The sequence below is a fragment of the Myotis myotis genome, unplaced genomic scaffold, assembly GCF_014108235.1.
Source record: "Myotis myotis isolate mMyoMyo1 unplaced genomic scaffold, mMyoMyo1.p scaffold_m19_p_8, whole genome shotgun sequence".
In the NCBI taxonomy this organism is placed as follows: domain Eukaryota; kingdom Metazoa; phylum Chordata; class Mammalia; order Chiroptera; family Vespertilionidae; genus Myotis; species Myotis myotis.
In genome coordinates, this window is record NW_023416390.1 from 35,245,715 (window position 1) to 35,267,126 (window position 21,412).

At 53.0% G+C, this 21,412-nt stretch overlaps 2 protein-coding genes across 15 annotated transcripts in view; both read right to left on the reverse strand.

The window, feature by feature from the left end:
• Positions 1–1,993: 1,993 nt before the first annotated feature.
• On the reverse strand, positions 1,994–3,728 carry HES6 (hes family bHLH transcription factor 6). Its single transcript, XM_036320517.1, has 4 exons — positions 3,560–3,728; positions 3,391–3,477; positions 3,203–3,284; positions 1,994–2,986 (listed from the first exon to the last, which is right to left on the reverse strand). Exons 1-4 carry the CDS (start codon positions 3,638–3,640, stop codon positions 2,547–2,549), a joined length of 690 nt encoding a protein of 229 aa, XP_036176410.1. The 5' UTR covers positions 3,641–3,728; the 3' UTR covers positions 1,994–2,546.
• Positions 3,729–8,169: 4,441 nt separating this feature from the next.
• The window catches only part of PER2 (period circadian regulator 2), a 34,576-nt gene continuing 21,333 nt past the window's right edge, over positions 8,170–21,412 (reverse strand). For 12 of the 14 annotated variants that reach the window (XM_036319108.1, XM_036319109.1, XM_036319106.1 and 9 more), the window contains 9 exons: positions 20,388–20,547; positions 20,172–20,296; positions 19,066–19,230; positions 17,899–18,180; positions 15,008–15,846; positions 13,529–13,715; positions 12,493–12,685; positions 11,432–11,582; positions 8,170–10,250 (listed from right to left, as the gene is read on the reverse strand). In XM_036319108.1, coding sequence (XP_036175001.1) covers positions 10,101–10,250; positions 11,432–11,582; positions 12,493–12,685; positions 13,529–13,715; positions 15,008–15,846; positions 17,899–18,180; positions 19,066–19,230; positions 20,172–20,296; positions 20,388–20,547 — 2,252 coding nt within the window. In that variant the 3' untranslated portion in view covers positions 8,170–10,100. The remainder of the gene's footprint in view (positions 10,251–11,431; positions 11,583–12,492; positions 12,686–13,528; positions 13,716–15,007; positions 15,847–17,898; positions 18,181–19,065; positions 19,231–20,171; positions 20,297–20,387; positions 20,548–21,412) is intronic. The other 2 variants (XR_004969253.1, XM_036319107.1) reach the window with 2 other exon arrangements.

Consider the following 21,412-nt stretch of genomic DNA (forward strand, 5'->3'; position numbering starts at 1 on the left):
GAGTTTCAGGACAGGAGTGGCACCATGCGGAGTGCTTCACTGGAAGGTTGGGTATGGACTTGGAAACATGGGTGTCTTTGGAGATCTTGACAAGGGCAGTTTCAGTCAGAGGTGGAAACAACATCCAGACTGGAGAGGAAGGGAGGGGAGTGAGAGGTGGGGAGGTGAAGACAGTGAATGTAGATGTTGCTTTTAAGGAATTTTGTTTTAGAACTGAGAAACAAGGCAGAAGCTAACAGAGTACCAGGGAGGTTTTGTCTCCCCTTTTTCCAGATGGAGGTATTATTACAGCTTGTTTGTAGGATGGTAAGAATGATCTAGTGCAAGGCGAGATTTATGACGCAGTGAAGAGAGCAGAGTCACTGAGAGATCAAAGCGGGAGGGAACCCAGCGCCACAGTGCATCGTGGTGGAAGGCAGAATGCCTGGGCAGACACGAAGGTGGATGTGGTACACAGGATAATGGATCCCCAAAGTTATGCACATCCTCATTCCCAGAACCTGTGAATGTTACCTTCCATGGCAAGAGGCCTTGCAAAACTGATGAAGGATTAAGAACCTTGAGATAGGGAGAGCATCCTGGATTACCAAGCTGAGCTCAATTTAATCACAAGGGTCACAAGGGACCGTAAAAACAGAAGAGGAGGGCCAGGAGTTGTGACTATGGAAGAAGGGTCAGATAGATGCAACGTTGCTGGCTTTGAAGACGGAGGAAGGGGCCAGCAGCCAAGGAATGCAGGTAGCCTCTGAAGCAGGGAAAAGAAAATAGATTCACCCTCAATCCTCCAGAAAGGAGTGTAGCCCTGCCTTGATTTTAGTCTAGTGAATTCTGTCTCAGACTTCTAACCAATAGAACTATAAGGTGATACATGTGTGGTGCTTTAATCCACCAAGTTTGTAGCCATTTATGGCAGCCAAAGTTCACCACAGTGGCCTCTGGGTGCTGCTGGGAGCCACAGGGGACAGAGGTCTCACAGGTGGATCTGCTCTTCATGTGTCCCTGTGGACACATCCTACATCTATCTGTGGGGGGCAATTAAAATAATCCCAGGAATAATATTTCTATCTTCTCAAGTCCTGTCCTATGGACCTGCCTCCCTCCACCCACCCCTTCGACAACTTATCCCCAGTCACTAAAATTAAGCTGCATCTGGTTAGGACCTGATGACTGAGGCCTAAGACTGAATCATAAGGAAGCCAGTGTGAAATGCCTCTGGGGGCCTTTGTAAGAGGGCTGTTGGGAAAGTTGTTCTCAAAGCACAGAGGAGTACTGAAGCAAAAGAGGGGCTGGATTACCTATAGCAGTGACTGCTGTTAACTGACCACATGCTAACTGCAGGTCTTGGCCCAGCCCAGGAGGGAAGTCTCCCTACACCCCAGCTGCCCATCCTTTCACTCTCCTTCCAAGGTTCTGACCTCCTGAGCCCAGTTTGACCTCCAGTCCAAGCTGCCTGCAGCCATGGTTCTTTCACTTCAAGTTGTGATCTGGGTCACTGAAGTCGCCAGCAGTAGTGGAAGCTCGCTCTCAGTCAAGAAAAGTGACAACCTAACACAAGCAGACTGACACCACACTCATGGATTCTAACACAGGTTTTTTAAAGAAACTTCCAAACCATGTGGCTAGAAATTAGGCACTAGTTTATTCCTGGGAGTTCATGAACCAGAGAATGGTCCAGGGGATAGGCTGTTTCCCTATTGCTTGGTTACTTTGGAGACAAACCCCATGCCAATGATATCCAGGCTGCACACAACCCCAGGGAGAGCAGGTCAGGCCTAAGGACCTGCAGGGGAAACCCACCTGGAGCTGCCATGCAATAGGGAGGAGGAAGCACTGTCTGCTGTGAGATAGAGTATCCCACCTGCACTGCCATTACACTGCTTACTTTGCTGAGGAAGCGTGGGCGTTAGGTACCGGAAACACTCACTTAGTTTGCTATTTATGTATTTGACACATTAGTGACACCACATCATTCAGTAATACTTCAGAAGGGTAATAACTCTCCAAAATCGTTTATTTAGTAGAATTGGAATGTTCAATACCAACCTAATTTACAAACTCAAGTCTGCTAAATGCAAGACATACAGAAAGCCTTGCTTCTCTCTGACAGCTAAGGGCAATTCTGCACCTGCCTCCCCTGTGCCTTGGCTGAAGTGGCAAGTTCAAGTTTCTGCTCAGCTCAGGGCTGCCAGGGCCTGAGGTCTCCTTCTGCCCCAACACTAGTGCCCTGCACTGAGGAGAGGCTCAGCACCACTCCGGTCACCCCTGCCCCCAGGTCCACACAGTGCCTAAGAAGGGTAGACAGGCAAAAGCCTGGGAGCCCTGGTAGCTCTGCAGCTCTCTACTTAAGCTGGGGGTGGGGTCCATAAAAGTTACTCTCTTAAGGAAAGGGTTATCCAGGACTTCCCTACAAGCCATCCACTAGAAAAGGACAGATGTGGGAGACATCAGGACCCTGCCCCACCACATCCGGACTCCAGGGAGGAGGAACTAGAGGTGGGAAGGCTGGGCCCACCTTTGCAGGCTCAGGACTGGCAGGCTGGTGTTGGTCACCAAGGCCTCCAGATGCTCTGGACTATGCCCCTAGAGGTCAGGCTGCCCAAAGCCACAGGCACCAAGTGCAGGCCCTCTGCAGATGCTCCGCTCAGTTCAGCCTCCGGGGCCTCCTCCAGGTCGGAGCACAGGTCATCCCCGGGAACTGGGGGGCTGGGGACAGGGGGGCTGGGTATTGGGGACACCAGGGCCCCTCTTGTGAGCCAGCTGCTTCGCCTAGGGTCTCCCGGGGGCCCGGCCAGAGTGTCCCCCAGCAAATCCCGGAAGCTGCTGCCCTCTCGCAGTGGCATGGACTCAAGCAGGTGGTTCAGGAGCTGGGCGGCGACGGTGGCGTCGATGGCCTGGCACGTGGATACGAACGTGTGCACCTCATGCATGCACTGGATGTAGCCGGCTGCGAAGCGCTCGCTGGCTTCTGCCTGCAGCTGCTCGCGCCCTGCACCCGGGGATGGGAGGGAGAGAGCCGCGCCCGGTCTGGTGAGCCTGGACTGCCGTGTCCTGACCCACCCGGCAAGCCGTGATAGGGCTCACCCCGGAGATGCTGGGGCACGCCTTGCTCCGGGATGAGCTCTCGCCCCGACTGCACAGGGGCGTCAGACGGAGAAGTCTTCAACTCGCCGCGCCCCAGCCCGCGTGCCCCACCACCACTCACCGCGAGCCCTGCCCCGCAGCACTCCCTGCACGCGCCGCACGGTCAGCTCCAGCACCTCGGCGTTCTCCAGCTTGGCCTGCACCTGCGCCGGAGGGGGCGCCAGGTGGGGAAGGGAGGTGAGGCCAGGCAACGCCCCGACCCCCGTCCGCCCGCTCAGCAGCCCCTGGGCACCGGCCCACCAGCCTCACCTCGGTGCCCGCCAGCAGCTGCCGCAGCTCCTGCAGGCTCTCGTTGATCCGCGCGCGCCGCTTCTTCTCCACCAGGGGCTTCCGGGCCTGCGGGAAGCGGGCGACTAAGCCCCAGCGCCAGGCCGCCCCCGTCCCCGCACGCCCACATGCCCGGGGCCCCAGCCCTCACCTTGCGGTCCCCCCGCGCCTCCCAGCGGTCCTTATTCTCCCGGCCCGCAAGGTCCCGTCGAGGCGCCAGGGGCGAAGCCATAACCAACACCGCCCGAAGCGCCGGGCGCGCCCAGCGCCCTTGGCTACACCGCCGGCAACAGCCCCTGCTCTCCCCACTCTCGCTTCTTCCGCCCGCACACGGCCCCGCCCCTTTTATAGAGCTTTATTTGCATCTCTATGCGCCGATTGGCCGCGCAGGGCTGGAGCCGCTGGCCGCAGGCGCACCGCAACCAATCAAAGCGGCGCGCTTTGTCCAGCCCCGCTGCCCTAGACGGTAGGCAGCTGGCGGGGCGTGCCGAGCGGGCGTGGACCCCAGCTCCGCCTCTGCACGACCCCCTCAGGGGGAGGCACAACAGGGGCGGTGACCCTAGAGCTGAGGCTGGGGTGCGCTGGTTTCCCTCCATACCCTGAACAACACCCCCGGGTCAGCTGTGTGCGAGCAGGAGCTCATCCATCCATCCATCCATCCATCCATCCATCCATCCACATATGCATCCACACTTGGGTTCACCAAGTGCCTCCCCAGAGGAGCGCTGAGTGCTGAGTGCTGAGTGCTGAGTTCTGGACATGGCGGGCAAAGTCAGTCAAGCCCGTGGTCTCCAGATTGGAGGGGACCCCGGGTCTGGACTGGCGTGGCAGCAGAGCGCCGGAAGTGGGAGCCCATAGGGCAGGCAACTGGGACGGGAGCGGGCCGTGGCCCCCTTGCGTTTCTTGCGGACTTGTGTGTCTGGACTCCGCCGCCCTCCGTCTGCGCGGGGATACTAATGGGGCGAGGTTCATCGGCTTTGCCGCACCTCCAGGCTCCCCGTCTCTGGTCATTCTCCCCACCTTGTCCTTCCCTCCTCTGCCCCGCAGCCCCCACAGCTGGACATCATCCCGTCCCCCTTGAGCCTCTATCTCCTCCTAATCCTAATCCTTCGCTCCTTCGTTCCCCTTGGACTTCCCTTTCCCCTCTTAGCTCCACGCCCACCCCTCCCCGGTCGCAGCCCCCGTTTTCCTGTCCCCATCCCAGCTCACCCCCTACCCCCTGATTATTCCCCACCTCCCGCCCTTCCCTGGTCCCCATCCCTGGTCCTTCGCCTGGCCCCCCTCTCCTCAGTCTCCTTCATCCCTCCCGCCGTGTCCCCCCCCCCTTCGGCTCCCTTTACCCTCCTGCCCCCCATCCCCCGCCAGGCTCGCAGAGGCCGCCGTCTGGACCCCGTAACTTGATGCCCGTGACAGTTGGCAGCTGCAGCCGCTTCTGCGGAGAAAAGCCGCGGCCGCGCCAAGAGAGACAGGTGTTGGCCGCTCTTTTGTCGCTGCCGGCTTTGTCCCGCGGGCAGGAGGCGGGCGCGCCTGTGTCCGCCAGACGACCGCCACCCCCACCGCGGGCCGCCCATCTGCCGCCAGCCTCCATGCGGGTGGGATCTGTGGGCCGTGGAGGCTCGCCCTTGGACAGCACCCTGGGGACCCTGGTCAGGCCCCTGCCCCACGGGCCTACGTTCTCACCACCAGGAAGAGCCAGATGCCAAGATGCCTTGTAGCATCACCTTTCACCAAGAGCACTCTCCAGACTCCCCCTTCAATGGCTATTTCCTCACTGCTCAGGTCTCAGCTTCCTTATTCTCTCGCCTGGTGGGAGTGCACCTGTTCCACAGGAGCACTGCACCCTTAACCAGTGCTCTACTACTCACCAGGGATTAGGATTAGGATTGTACCTCCATCGCTGGTCAAGCCTATAGACTGATCTAGGGCCCCCTATCTACCTGGTCTCCTAGGAGCACTGGGTGGGTAGGGAATGTCCAGGAACTGTGGATTGGTAGGACTAGGCCGTAGAAGCTATCCCCACCCCATCCCCAGCCACTTAAGGCAGACCTGGCAGCCTCCAGGCGGCTATTTCACTCTGGCTCCCCGCCAGAGGGACCTCACAGGCAGGGCTAGTTTCAGTAGAGGTTTGAAGGTTCCCAAAGTCACCTCACTGACTTCTATTATTACTTGAGAGCCCCTTCTGCTGATTCTCACCTGTGTCTGAGCTGCCTCTTGGTTGCTTCTTTGTGAGTGGGCCCCTGAGACTTCCCCAGCCCAGCACTACTCACCCAGGTATGAACCTGCTCTTTTACTTTGGTCACCCTGTTGTCTTCAGTCTCCTTCCCAAGGCAGAAAACAGCTCTCTTCCTTCTGCCCTCTCCTGGTTGCTCAGAGACCCAACTGGCCTGCCATCATCCATACCTACTGGGGGCTCTGGCAGAGTTAGGGGGTGGACCCCAAGCTGGCCTGTAACTTAATTCTTCTTTGCCATTTAGACGTCACTCCAGGAAAGGAAACAGCCCTGCGCTCGTGTGCGCGCACACCCACACCCACACCCACACCCACACCCACACCCACACCCACACACACCTACAGTTAAGTTTTCACTACTTTGAGAAGCTGAGATATGGAAAAATAAACTCAGTGATATTTCTCAAATTATTATTCATACCCCTGTCATTAGCCATTATATTATTTGAACAAGGCCAAACGTGTTTTAGAGTGCTCTCCATGAAAGTCAGCTCACAATGGAACCGGATGATCAGGACCCTGGGGGAGGCCTCAGGGAAAAGATCAATAGAACACCTGATTGGGTACTGAGTGGGGGCCAAGGAGGACAAATAAAGGCAAATGGTGCAAGCAAAAAATGAAAAGCAACAAGGAACTCCAGAAAAAAAGCAAAAAAAAAAAAAAAAAAAAGCAGTTCCAGAATAATCTCAGCACATTATTTGGCTCAGTAGCCAAATTTTTCACAGTCACAACACTATTCGTAGGGTTTCAGCATTTAGAATCAATCTATAGAGAAGGCAAGGAAGGCTTAATTATGATCACAGGACATAATATAAAATTGGTTGTAAAAAGAAAGGACAGGAGATAGTTGTCCTGAGAAGGGAGGAGGAGAAAGGAGGGCTGGGACCTGAAAGCCTTGTCTTGCATGGGGTGGGGGTGGGGTGGCGGGGGGGGGGGTGGTGTTGAAGAATGCTGTTTAGAGTTGAAGGAAGGAAAAATTAAGTGCTGGGATATGTCCAACTGGGATATGACCAAGTGCCCTTGGGGGGAAAAAAGCATCAGGATAGAACAGGTGTGTTAGTCTTGATTGGACTGGAAGTTGCCCAAGGCCCCATCTTTGAAGTCAGCCTCAATTTTCTCTCAGTGGGCCACTAGTTGGCTTGTTTGGCCTTTTCCTTACAGAAGCCTGGCTACTCCATCTTGGGGCCACAAGTCCTCACTTCCTCCTTAACATGGGCTCCCTGAGCAGACCTATTTCCTGCCATTTGTCCCTTGGACTGATCCCACCTTCAAAGGTTGCCTGAGCTCAGACTTCCTGCGCATACCCTTTGATCCCCTCAGGCCCAGGAGCAGCGGCCAGCAGAGGCGGGGCGGGGCTCTGGTGGTCACAGGGGGACCAGATAGGACAGAGGTGGCAGGCCATAAACCCCCAGGGAACAAAGGCAGTGGGCAGCCTGTGGATGTCTAGGCCCCTTGTGGGCAATCAGCCCAGGGGCGCTGAGCAGCTCCTTTTAGTTTGTAAGAACGGAGGGTGTTGTGCCCTTGGGGTTAGCCTATGTAATAAAGAGCTAATATGCTAATTAGACCGAATAGAAGAATGACTGTCTGGATGACCTTCCAGAAGACCTTCAGGGCAATGCTGGGGCTGTGAGGGTCGAGCTCCTTGCACGAATTTTGTGCATGGGGCCTCTAGTATGGTAAATAAAAATGCAATTAAGGGTCCCCAAAGGCACTCAGAGCTTTAGTGAAACAGCCATATCTGGCTATTTAAGGCCAGTTTTCAGAAGCCCCTGTGCTCACTGGGAGGACTTAGCCTTTTGTCCCCCTCCCTCCATCACCATGTGGATGTAGACAGCCAGGCCAGGAGGCAGGGTCAAGCCTCCTGATTACAGGATGAGCTTTATATCCCTTTATATTATGTCCTGTAATCACAATTAAGCCTTCCTTTCCTTCTCTATAGATTGATTCTGAAAGGCTGGGGACTGGGTCCACAATTCGCTCATCTCTTCACTCTGACCCCCCATGATCCTCTACTCCTTTGACCAGGCCCTGCATGGCTTTATCATGACAGAAGGAAGGACTGGGCAGGTGGGCTGGGGGAGATGGTGCTGTGCTGCCTGTATCATCTCTGATGGAGACAGTAGGCTTTCCTGGCCCTGCCACCCTATCCTCAGGCCTGTGGCCAGCATCTAAGCAGCCAGCCCAGGCGGGACAGACAATCCTGGGAGGGCACAAGGGGACAAAGTCAGTGGCTGGGGTTATGCAGAGCAGAGGGGAGCTCCGGGGCTGAGCAGAACACACCGCCCCGCCCCGCCCCACCCCACCCACAAGTGGTTACAGGATGAGCTTTATATCCTAGAAAGTCCACTGGGGAGGGCCACACTCAGACAGGAAGGGACCAACTCGAAGCTGCCGTGCAGGGAAGAAGAGGGGGTCCTTTGTGAGAAGAGTCTGTACGGCAGAATTTCTAGAGTTCTTTTAAAAACACCTTTTGATAATCTTTTATCTCTATTCAGTTTTGTCTCTGTGTTACATTAAAAATACAAATAAAAATAAAAATATACTTGCTTTATTTACCAATTTTCTAAAAGGCAAAAAAGTCATAAAAAGACACAAGCAGTAAACAACATATTGCACTGGGCGGAGAAAGCTTGGTTTGGGCGTGAACCAATCACTTGTCCGGCAAGGCTAACCAGTCATCACGCAGACTCTGGGAGCTTATTCACACACATTTTAGAAATATATTAAAAAGAAGGCTCAGTTTAAATTTGAGGAAAGGTTTTCCTAACACCTGTGTCAGCACATACACTAAAGGAAACATGGCACCGTGTAAACAATTTCACAAAATGCTCCTGTGTCATTCTCAGCACAATGGAGCTATGCAGTCAACAACCAGGGGTGTGCCTTAAATAATGAATAATGCCGGCAGTAACACTCGTAACAGTAGAGAACGTTTTGGCAGTTTGTGTTCAGGAGACACATGTAATCCCTTCAGGACCTCACTTCAGAGGCAGGAAGCTGTCTGTAGCATCTAATTATCACACAGAGGCACAGACTACATCCTCAACTTGGTTCCTGAAGGTGATATTACTTTGTAAATAAAATTTAAAAAGTTAGACACTGTTTTGTGTTTGAGTTAATAAAAAATAGGATTAATATTCAAGAATAGGATGGTTTCATTATGAAAACCAACTGGATTAAAGGGGACTTCACTATTCTGGTAGCCACTTCTTCATCAAAGAACAAGCAGAAACCTGCTTCCTTTAAGTTTCTATAGACTCAATGCAGTTTTGTCAACTGCTTCATCAGTGGGAACTTCTCATTCACTCCAGGGACAAATACAATTTTTTCCAAACAATCTTTGGGATATATGATGCAACATGAGGTTTTGCAAAAAGTTGGGCAGACTGGTCTCACTCTTCCCCAAGTGTCCCAATGACCTGAAAGTGCCAGAGAAACTGGGGGAAGTCACCAAAGAGACAGAAGCTGCACCAGGTGAGGTGAGGTTCATGAAGAGACTAAGGGCTGTCCCAGCCCAGGGTGTGGTGGGAGGGGTGAGCTCACAGTATCAGCGGCTGCTCTGCCTGAGCCAGAGCTGATGTCTGGGACTCGTCAACTGAAGAACACAAATGGGTCCCAAACGCAGGGATCAAAGCCCGGTTTGCAGGGGGAAGTCACCATGAAGAGATGACAGACAACATGCTTTCTTGTACATACTGGTCATGGTCTGAAAAAGAGCCAAGAATGATGTTCTACATCAATGCACAGAAGGGTCTGGGTGAGTGTTAATCTGATGGAGTTGGTTACACAAATCACTAGGCCTTAGTCCAGAGCAGGCATTTCAACTTTGTTCACCCCAAACTCGAGTGACATCAGGTAGAAATATCTGGCACTACGGTGCCTGAAGCCAAAGCTGCCGGTTTGCTTCACACCACTTAATGCGAAACATTTTCAAAAAGAAAATTAGGAGAGGCCGTCATTTCCACTTGGTATGTTTTAAAAACATCTAGATAATAATTTAGATAAAAAGCAGCTTCCGAGAGAGGACAGAATTTGATCCGCGCACACTCACCCTGGAGAGCTACAGGAGGCGGCCCTCAGCTCATGTGGAGTCACACACGGGCACAGCCTGGTGTGATGCCTTGGACACGCCCGGAAGCCTAGTTGGTCCAGGAACTTCTGTGAGCGCTCAGGTGGCCTCCCCGACACTTACACAGGGATTCAGTCTTTCTTAAGTTATATCACAGCTAAGTCTCTTCCTTGTCCTCCAAAGTCCACACTTATATTTTAAATATAAAAATGTATTTCTTTCCAAACTCTTCCCACCCTCCAAAAAACTATGGATTTTTTTCCTAAAACAAAACAAAAAAACAACAAAAATTTATCTGTCCATTTCCTTAGAAACAAATTGTGAAGCTCTGTCCTCTTCCATCACCGTCTAAGGTAGATTGGCTGTTGGAGTGGGCGGGGGTGGTTGGGGGCAGTTACGTCTGCCCTTCGTTTTTGTGGCTCAGGGGAGGTCCATTTTCCTTTTCTTTTTTGTCTGTGGCTTCGCTGAGTCCCAGAGGAGGACTGTCTTCTTCATATGGTACACAAAAGTTGCTTTTTCCTTGGCTTTCACAGTAAACACATTCCTTAAGAGAAAAAACATGAAATCAGTAACAAAAATGTAGTTCAACCCGAGTGAGGTACAGTGACCAGGTGTGAGCCGTGAGGCTGCTGGAGGAGAGAGGAGGGCCAGTTGTTTCGGAGGGTCCTGCTCGGCTGTGGGAGTCGCGCCTGTTTTGGGAGGAGGCCAGCCCTGCTGGACCCTGATCTGAGAGGCGGTCTGCCTTGTGGGACCTGGAGTTAAGTTACTGGCCTCAGTTTTCTCATCTGTAAAGTGAGATATCAATAATGTGCCAAGGGAGGGAGGGTCCTAAGGGGAGTGACTCACTCCAGATGCCGCTAAGGTCAGCGTTGTGTAAGACGGGGACAAAAACTGCAGCAGTTCAGAGGACACCGAGAACTGGCAAGAGCAGCTTCCAGGGTGCGGGCCTCAGGAGGGAGTGGGGAGAGAGGCTGGGGTACAGACATGTCTTTGGAACTCTCAGAAAGGAACATAGACCGAAGGGGCAGCTGGAGAGAGGCAGACATTAAGAGCAGAAATTTAATATTCTTATCGTTACTGAACAGCCTACATGGATATTGAGGGGTTATGATAAGAGAGGTGTTCTTTTTTTTCCAACATTGTTCCCAAAAAGGTCTTTTAAATATCTAATCTCATAGGAAGATTAAAAATTTTTATTTACTTATTGAAAGAGAGAGAGAGAGAAAAAGAAATATCGATTTGTTGTTCCACTTATTTATGCATTCATTGGTTGATTCTTGTATGTGCCCTGATGGGATTGAACCCACAACCTTGGCGGCATATTGGAACTACGCTCTAACCCAGCGGTCACCAACCTTTCGGACCTCATGGACCATTAGTGGTCCGCGGACCACCGGTTGGTGACCGCTGCTCTAACCAACTAAGCTATCTGGTCAGGGTACGGTATTCTTTTTTTAAACAGAAAACAAAACTAAAAGAAAGAAAAAAACTCAAATTTCACACACGATTGAGATTAGATATTTCAGAAGACCTTTTTGGGAACAATGTTGAAAAGCCACTGGAAGAAAGTTCTTTGAAGTAGACTTATAGTGTGGCAGTATCTTTTCTCTTTTTCAATAAACATTGAATTCTGGAAGTTTTAAACACACAGAACAGTAAGCAGATTACCGGATGCTCCTGAGAGCCTTTTCATGCACTATCAGAAAAGCAGCTCGGTGAGCTTACCGACACATCGATGGCCGTGGGCAGCCCGCCCGCCCGCATCCATGGGTGCATCTCCTGCAGCTCCTGCTTCTGCCGCTCAGTGAACCGGGGCTGCAGTTTCTGCAGCAACTTCAGCTTCTCTCTGTCCTCCTTCAAAACCGCGTCTACGTTTCTTCACAGCGTGTTTAGAAAGAGATAAGCTTTAGAATGTCTTTTCCCTTAAAGAACACACTTTTCTTTCAGTATCAATAATGGAATTTTAGATGAATTTGATTAATGCAAATTTCCTTTTCATTTAAAATAGATTACCCCTGTTTCGGGTTACTTACGATCCCTAGTAATAATCTGTGGTTTTTCTATTAAAATGACAATCCAAGTCACAATTTTACTTTTACTTAAATTATACACAGGAGCTGGGTGTCTGCAGATGCTTGGTTCTGTACAGGGTGATTCATCTGGGCAGTTCCTACCAGGAGGCGGTGGGTAGAATACCTTCCCTTGCCTCCTGCCAATGCTGGGCCAGCGGGAAGCGGCCCTGGAGAGGGAGCCCTGGTCTACCCTAACCCAGAGACCTGGCTGTCCTGACCTCAGAGCTAATCCTCCCTTCCTTCCCTCCTCTCTCCCTCTTTCCCTTCCTTCCTCCCACCTGCCCTATGGAAGAAGCTCCACAGAGGCAGGGACCATGAATGTTCCTTGGAGCAGCTGGGGACAGACCCGATTCACTACAAAGCAGCTGGTGGCCATTGGTTTCTGCATCTCTAAGACATACACACCCCATTTACCCCACAAGGTTACTGGGAAACAGAGCAAAAGAGATGAAGCTGGCATAAATGCTTCATAAATGTGTAGTATGACACCCACAGGGTCGCCGGGAGCTTGTCTTTCCCCAGCCTGCAATGGATTACTCTGAAGGGCTCTATGGGCCCAGGCAACCATCGAGAGGGAACCTGCTTCTCTATCTGCTGCACTCAACTCAACCTGAGAGGTGGCTTTCAGAGGGAAGTGCCCCCTGATTGGCGGCCTTGTTTGAGGACTCTTTCACCCAACCCTTCCCTATCCCTAGGGAAAGGCCGAGTGATTACCGGGAAGGCATCTGGTACGTCATCATGACACTGTCATCGGTGTCGGCCATCAGCAGCCAGACGGGGTCCTGGAGGACATACTTGATGAAGTGCTCACTTTCTTCCATGTCTGCCTTCACTTTTGCTTTGTGATTATTCTCTGAAGAGTCAATGCTTCCAAAATATTTGCTGGTGTGGCTGGTGTTACTACTGCCTTTAAACACACAAAAAGTGGCGGGTTAGACCACTAGTGCCTTGCAGACCATGCTTGTGGACACATGCTGGGTTAGGGAGCCGAGAGTCTTATTTGGTAACTTATTTGGTGGGTTTCCCCTTTTCTTCCCAGTCCTTGAATTACCTGGATAATTAAAATGGGATACCAGCTAGTGCCATGGAGTGGCTCTCCTGGGGAGGCCTGAGCAGCACAGGTGGAGCCTGTCTTAGAAATCATGCTCCCTTTCTTAGCGCTCAACACCTCTCCACCAAAACAGGCCACAGAGAAGTTGGTTTTGGCTTTGTAAGTGGAGGCAGCTGGCCTAAGCGCGTTCCAGCGAGCCTCCCGGAAGGAGCAAGGCCAGAGAATGGAGAAATGGAAGTTCTGTTTGGGGCAGCAGGCATCTTTGAGTTTGTGGGGAGGACCCGTTTTAATGTGTACGGATCACACTTGTGCGATCTGGTGGGTGAAGCACGCCAACCATATGCTAGGCTTACCCAAGGGGAACCAACTCAGGAAGGCAAACCCTGGCCAGCCCTCCCAGCCTGCCCAGGGAGCCTGGGGGAGGGTCCAGTAAGGGCCAGTGGGGTGTGAGGCCTGCAGTGGCCCTGACATGAAAGCCAGCAGGTGAGAATGCGAGTTCTGACTGGGTAGGGCCCGCCACCTAGAGGCAGAGCCCCTGTCTGCCTGTCTGAACTGCTGTGAGCTTTGAGTGCCAGCTGGACACCTGGTGTGCACCTGGTGCTAGGCCCTGAGCACATATGGCCTGTGGCTCTGGTGCAGCTGGGTCCCTCTAGTGCGGGAGAAGTGGAGGCTGCCCAAGAACCTCAGGTACCAACATACCTGTCCCAATTCTGGATGCATCGCAGCCCAGAGAGCTGGAGCCCAGAGAGTCTGAGGTGGCAGAGGCCCCACTTCCAGACAGGGCTGACCCTGCAGCTGAGCAGAGGTCCTCGCGCAGTAAGAGGTCAAGCAGGTCACTGGACGTGGAGAGGGCATCACTGTTCTGGGCATCTGAGGGCTCATCTTGCTTTAGGAACAAGAGAAGACACCAGTCAAGACAGAGTCAGGACATAGCCCCTCAGAGCTGGGGGGCAGCTGCAAAGCGGCTGTCTGCACAAGGCCACTCAGGGAGATAGTGGATGGCATTCCTCCTCAGACCCTGCCTTTTCATGTGCCAAATGAACTGACCTGTGGGTATTAGGACTACAGCGAGGATCTAGGTGGTGGCCTATGAATGCATCTCATTCAAGTAGATTTTGGGAGAATCACAGTTCTCACATCCCCGAGGGGAAAGTTTTATGCCTGTCCCTCCACTACAGCCGACACAGAGGTAGAAGAGGCCACCACATACCCCAAGGCTGCTCTTTGGTGGTGGGTTCTGGCTTCCTGTACCTGTGCCCCAGAGTGGAGGCAATCCTGGGAGCACCCCAACCCTTCAGCCATTGGAACTGGGACTGTAGGCCAGACCCCAGAAACAGGAGTGGGGAGGGTGGCAGACACATTGGAGGCTGATCTGTTTCCTGGGTCCCACTTTCTCCCCTGGGAGTATGCCCTCCACAGAGCACCTACTAGTTATACTGCCATAGTTCAGGCCACTGCACACTGAGCTGTCAGGACACAAAACCTGTGGGAAACTATAATTTCATTAATGGATTAAGAATACGCCAGCAGTCCTAAAGGCACGGGATAATGGGGCAGCTGGCTCACTGTGAGAACCTCTGCCCCCACCGCCCTCTCAGGAGCTGAGTTCTGGCATTTACCCTGCTGTGCTGTGTGCTCATATTTGTCACATAAAATCTCAAGCCCGCCCTGGCTGGTGTGCTCAATGGTTAGAGTGTCCCCCATGTACCTAAGGGTTGAGAGTTTGATTCTCGATCAAGGGCACTTACCTGGGTTGTAGGTTCAATCCCTGGCCTTGGTCGGGGAATGTGTGGGAGGCAACCAATCAATGTGTCTCTCTCACATCAATGTTTCTCTCTCTCTGCCCCACCCCCTTCCCATCCCTTCCACTCTCTTTAAAAAACAATGGGAAAAATATCCTCCGGTGAGGATTAACAAAACAAAAAATAAACAAACAAACAACCTCAAGGCCCATGACAACAAGTCACAAAGTCATGTGGGCTGTTTGGACCTTTCACTTATCATCAGACAATCAATCTTCCTTTGTTTAGATCCAAGACAATAAAAAGGCCCCACGTCTACTCTGATGAGGTTGTTGAGCTCGAAAACATTAATTTCCAGCACAGGTATTTATGTCAAAATTGAAATACTTGGTGGGACCTTTGGCCTAAAACACTGGCGTCTGAGATGATGACCTACCGTGGGTGCTGCGGGGCCACCCGCTGTAGAGAAAGAGCAGCAGGGGATCCTTGCATTCGGCGGTGCCTTTGGTGGCCAGTCCCAGGATGTGCCTGGTTTGCAGTCCGGCCCAGCACCTGCTGTCTCTGCTGTCCCTGCAGCTGTAGTGCTGCCCTCAGGGGCCTCCTCCAGCTGGAGCAGGTTGAGCTGCAGGGGTGAGCTGCCACGGGACTGGAAAAGTGGTGGGGAGGCCCGACCCAGCGGCCCGGTGGACGACACTGGTGTAGCTGGGGTGGCCACACGTGACACCGGTGGCCAACGCTCTGCCCGAGGACAAGCACACGACTGTTTGGGGGGTGAGGTTTGACCAGGGAACTCAGGCTGCGAGGCAGGGATCATCTGGCCAGGGAAGAAGGTCGGGGGCAAGTTCGGGGTCACTGTGGGGAAGGGATAGCTGGGTAACACCAAGGCCATGACTGGGGCTAAGGGGGCCGTGAAAGGTGGGGGCTGGATGTCCATGGGCACAGCGGGCACCGCGAAGCTGGTGTGGGGCTCCATAGGTGCTGCTGCCACGGCCCCTGGCACTGGTACAATTCCTGTGGCTGGGAGCACTGGCAGGGAGTAAGCTGGCACTGGGGTAGGGAAGGGCATCGAAGGGCAGCTGGACTGGGATGTGTCTGATGGTGACCAGGCTGTGGCATTCAGGCCCACCAGCGGGGGCCGGTGGGGCACGGACGCCCCAGACCCAGTGCTCTCGGAGGAGTCCCGAGGCTTGACCCGTTTGGACTTGAGTTTTCTGTTCTTCCCAGTTTTTTTCCAAGCTGAATCTATTCCACAAGTGTTTCTTAGTCCAGGAGCAGCTACAATAATGGGAAAACAACCAGAGTTGAAAATGTACGTGATTTCTATTACGTCAATTCTCAGAGACACATAGAATCTCAGAAACTTGAAGGCACCTCCTAGTTTAACAGTCCAGTGTTCCCAAATGTTAGCCTGGGAATTGTGAAAAACACCATACAGTTTCCCTGATCCTTGATGCAGGGAGAAAAATCAGGGCAAAGTGTTAAGTTTTTATAAAACTGGATTCAATCAATTTAAAGGACCATTTTTAATTGCAAGATCACATTTGTTTTCTTCTGACATTAAAATGTCCTTTCTTTTATGAAATAATGATGGTGATAAGTGGCATTAAAAAGGTTCTATTTGTCCAAAAAGATAAAAATCATAAAGCTGCCAATTCTAACCTGTTCCCCAGTACTGGTTTGTGAAATCGGATGTCATCTAAGCTATTTTTGAATTTTATGAGCTTTACCACTACTGGTCCTTAAAAAGAGCTGCTTCCTGTCTCGCCTGTGATTCCACCTGAGTGCAAGTCAAAGGGCGGGAAGGAGCACTTGCCCTCAGAGCCAGATTCTTCCTCTCCTGTGACAAGTGGCTGAGCTGAGCTTCTTTAATTGGCTGGAGGGTCTCAACTGGTGACAAAAGGGACTCTGGGCATGTCCCCTTGCCTCCCCTGGCCATGGGCCAGCACCAGGAGTACTATGGCCGGGCGGGGAGTGGAGGCGGGGTTGAGGGGGGGAAGAGTCATGCCAAGCCTGGCTGGGATGGGCAACGGGATGGTCCCAGGAACCTCAGGTTTTCCTGTCATGGCACACAGGCTGACTCAGGGTTTTGTAGCAGGTGTGTGGGACCCCTGTCAGCCGTGCCAAGGGGGTCCTCACCTTTGCTACATGCTGGAGGCAAGTGGGCCAGCCAGAGGTAAACTGCTAAGGGGGCGAAGGTTTTGTGATTCAGACTCTCTAGCGGGTGTTCTTCCAGAAAGAAATCTGCCCCTGGTGGGACTGGTAGCTAGAGCACTGGGCTCCTGGAATGCCATGTCAGAGTCTGGGCAGGCCGCTGTACACAGCTCTGCAGTCTGTGCACCTCGCAAACTGCTGGGCCAAGGGGGCAAGGAGCTGCAACTCTGTCCCAAGCCAGGTCCACTGGGTGGGTCTGCCCAGGGCTGGGAGGACACCTTTTTGTAATTTCCAGAGGTTCCCTAAAGCCTGGCAGTGACCTAGGGTCTGGGGAAGAAGAAAATGACAAAGAGTAGAAAAGACAATCTTTACAGAGGGTGTTGGCCTCTCTCACTTCATATTCACTTTGCTGTGCCTGCCCTGAGGCCCAAGGGAGTGGGGTCTTGTGCTGTGTGTCTCCTGCACTCGATAACCCTGACCCTGAGTCAAGCCCTGGGAGCCCAGGAAAAAGGTGGCATCTCTGACCAGCCCAGCCTTGCCCATGGGGGCTGGGAAGGTGGCTAGGGGTCTGGAGCCAGGCTCCTGGACCAGAAAAGGGGCAAAGAAGCCAGTCTATTCTCCCTCACCCCTTGCCCTTCAACCACCCAGTGGCAATCTGCCTAAAGGACAGCGCATGCACCCACAGGCTCTGGAGGCTGCAGCCCAGCCCTGAGTCAGCCTGGCCAGGAGGGTACATCTTCTGGTATCAGCTTGGACTCCCTCCTTCCTCAGGAGCCAACACCAAGTACCTCATCAGTACTGTGCCCATTCTCTTTGGGGTGAGTTAGCTGTGGCCTAACTGGTTTTCTGAGAGCTCCACTGGGGTGGGCAGGTGGGGTGGAGTCCCCTGCACCTCACAGTCACCCAGGCAAGAAGTGTCTGATGAGGTGGCATTGCAACTGCCCCATCCTGCACTCCACCACTATTTAAAGCACCGTTCCCTGGGGAACACGAGATGACATCCTTGAGAGGGGTCCATGGAAACAGATGGCATCACTAGTAAAGTCCCAACAGCACTCTTACAAACTCAGGCTTCCTAAGCTGGGGGTATTTCACACTTTGAGAGCTGCCCTGACTCAGTACTATTAGGATTAAAGGTTTTTTAAATCCACATACAATTCAGGTATCACCACCTACCTCTTTCACTCAATTGCCCCTTGGATCTTTCTTGTAAGTAATAAGTGCAGTGAGACTGGAGGACACTAAGTTTCCTCGTTTCCTTGAACTTCAACAGGAAGCTCTGCTCCTCCTTCTGGGTGTGGGCGGCCAGCACTTCCTTGGTGAGGCCCAGCCTCCGGAAGGGCTCCTTCTCCTGGCTGAGGCTGCAGGGCATGGCGGGGCCCACGGGGCAGTCCAGGGACTCAGGTCCACTTGCAGGGTCTTCCGCCGTCTCTGTAAGAGAAGATGCAGACCACTCATCTGCAAGGGCCCCTGTGCTTTAAAACAACTAACAGACCCTGAGACCACTGCCATGTGAGATACTGCACGAAGCCCCCACACGGGGGTGCAGTCCATGAATGTCTGTGTAGCCTTCTGAGAAGGTTCACAATAAAAGGCAAACAGCAATGGCAGAGACCCTGCTCCCCAGGGCTCCAGGGTCAGTCTGCTTAGGCTGAAGTTCGGGTACTCGGGGCTTTAGCCTCTGACAGGGAAGGTACGCTCTGGCTGTCATCAGCTTCAGAGCACAACAGACTAAGGCTGCTGTGTGCCCCGCCCAGGTTCAGGACTATGGACATGACAGCTTGGATCATGTGGAACTGGGGTACAGACAGGACAGGGGCAGGTGGATGCAATGACCATCCTGGAAGGGGGTCTGGACACTGACTCTGACATGTATTTTTTACTCATCGTCTCCCTCTTCTGGAGAACTCGGAGATGCCACCCTTGGCTGTACTGCTGTTCAGACCTGTACTGGCTCTTTCCTGCCCTCACACAGGGAAGCAGGGGCCCTGAAGGGAAGGGCGAAGCTGGCACGGGAAGCGGGGAGAAAGATCCAACGCCTGAGGGTGCTCTCAGCCCAGTGAGGGGAGGTTGCTTTGGATCCCTGGCTCAGCACCACCACGTCTGAGCAGACAACTGCCAGTAGGTGGCACCAGAGCACAGCGGGAATCAGAACAGGTGGGGCCACACCCTGCCCTGCACGTCAGGTCTCTGGGTTTCCTGGACTCCCTTATCAGGCTGTGGTAGGGCTGCACTGCACTTGCATAAACTTAAAAGAAAAATTTAAGATGGCAGTCAAAACTTCTCATTTTGATTGTTAAAATTAGCTTCCTCTCAACATTATCCCAGAGGCAACAAGCGTACCTAGCTCAGGTTGTGGCTTCTTGTCACCCACGTGCACGATGGTGCTGCTGTAGCTGCACTGGCTGGTAAGAGACACCACGCTCCCCGCCTTGCCGGGCAGTGTCAGCGAGGTCAAGTGCGCGCTGACGTCCGCATGTGTGTTTGCTCTAGAGGGCACCACTGCCTCTTTATAAGAGAAAATGGAAGGAGACACAAAAATGCAATGAGAACGAACCATTTGTGTAAGAAATGCCACTGTCTAGCAGATCCTATACCCAAGTGATTGCACACATCCTGGCATGTGACAGCTTATCTTCACGTGTTTATTCATGGGAGGAAAGTAGAGAAGAGAAATTCTGAAATGGGAACAATTCGACTCTTACATCCTGGGTCATCTGGGAGGGGCAGGCGGTTGGGCAGCTCAGGGGGCTCAGGTCAGGGGCCTCTGCTGGGAGCCCAGCCCCTCGAAGGTCTGTGGGCAGAGCACAGACTGTCCATCACAGCATGACTGTCCAATTGCATGTGCTTACATCACAACGGGATACCTGATTTCCCATCCTAGTAATGACCACCGGGACGAGCACCACGTTCAAGTGGCCTGCCGTTTAACCTAACCCTGTGGTCGGCAAACGGCAGCTCGCGAGCCACATGCGGCTCTTTGGCCCCTTGAGTGTGGCTCTTCCTAAGCCTTGGGAGTACCCTAATTAAGTTAATAACAATGTACCTACCTATATAGTTTAAATTTTAAAAATTTGACTCTCAAAAGACATTTCAATCGTTGTACTGTTGATATTTGGCTCTGTTGACTAATGCGTTTGCCGACCACTGATAACCTAAGTGGATATTCAGACATCATGGAAAAGGACCAGCCTGAGAATGATAACCTCAGGCGCCCCTGGGCCTCCAGCAGCCCCAGGGGTCCTGTTCTCAGAGTCCAGAGTCACCTTTACATCTCTCTTATAGGAAGGTGGCTGATGTTTATGTACCATAGTCATTTACAAAAGAGCTTACACCCCACACTGTGTCCCCAAAGCCACTCAGAACTCCCATGGGAGGAGCGAAGGGGGCTCCAGCCCTTCTAATGATGCCTGATCTCACCGGGGGATTTAACAGCCCAAACAGGATACCTGCAGGAGGTGGCCTGGGGCTGCCTGTGGCCTTTCGCTTGTCACTGGCCTTCTGCGTGGAAGCATTCAAGGGGAATTCACACTTTCTCTTCAGGGTGGTGGCCTCACTGCAGCTCTCCAAGTACCTGTGAGGAGGATCACAAACGGCTTCACATAATGGGGCCAGAGCCTGGACAGCAGGAGACCATGGAGTAGGGAGGTGGGAGGTGCCTGTACCTGATGACACTGTCCAGGCAGCTGATCTGCTGGTAGGAGCCGGCCGGCTGGTTCCTGCAGGCCAGCTCCTCTGGAAAGGCGGCAGTGGGTGGGCTGGCACCGGAGCTGTCCTCTACGGCCGGGACAGCTGTCGTCTGAGCAGGAGAACTACTTTGCATTTCTGAAAGAATGGCAAAATTGCTTTCAGTTAATACTTGTTTTCCCCAAAGAGTACACTCTGTATATTTCTACCTAAGGATAAAGCTGGGGACTCAGAACATGGCTCACAGACACAGAAACCCAGAGTCAGCCTGACACCTGGGCAGCCCTGCTGGGGCAGCGGCCACTGTGCCGTCTGAGGATGGAGCCTGGAGGATGCTGTTGACTGGGATATAACTCAGTGGCATTTGGGTCAGGGACTCAGCAGTGGGTGAGGCCAGCTCTTACTCGAACTCCTGAAACTCTGGGGCCAATAAATCCCAGGTGCTTTATGATCAATTAGTATTCCCTGCCTCCTGGAAGTCCCTTCTTTTCAAAGGTGACTCAGCAACCTCTGGGGCAGCCTGCCATGGACACTTCTGTTCTTGTCACCACGTGCACTGCACGCTGTTCCCCTGGGGGCGTCCAGGGCAAAGCTGTGTCCTGCTCATTAGTGGGTCCCCAGCACCCAGCAATGTGCGCCTACCCAGAGGCCAACAGTCCTGGCCAGAAGTGAGCTCTGGCCCCAAGATTCCCTAGGAGGCTCCCTGGAAAGATGTGGCCCAAGCACAAAGGATGAGTGAGAGCCCACCAGGGCAGATGCCTGGGGAGCATGCATGTGCACACCTGAGCAGGAGCCCAAGCATGAGGGTGTAAAGTCGTGACACGGTAAGGCAGGGTCAGGCTGCAGTGGGGGTGGACTAACAGGTCCCCATGCTGGTGGGGCCCCACTTGAGAAGGCAGCCCAGGAGCAAAGCCGGCATTTCCACTCAGGGTGGTATTTGAGTGTTTGCAGGACAGCTGGGCAGCGCCCTTGGTGCGAGTGTATGCACACGTTCACTTGCGTG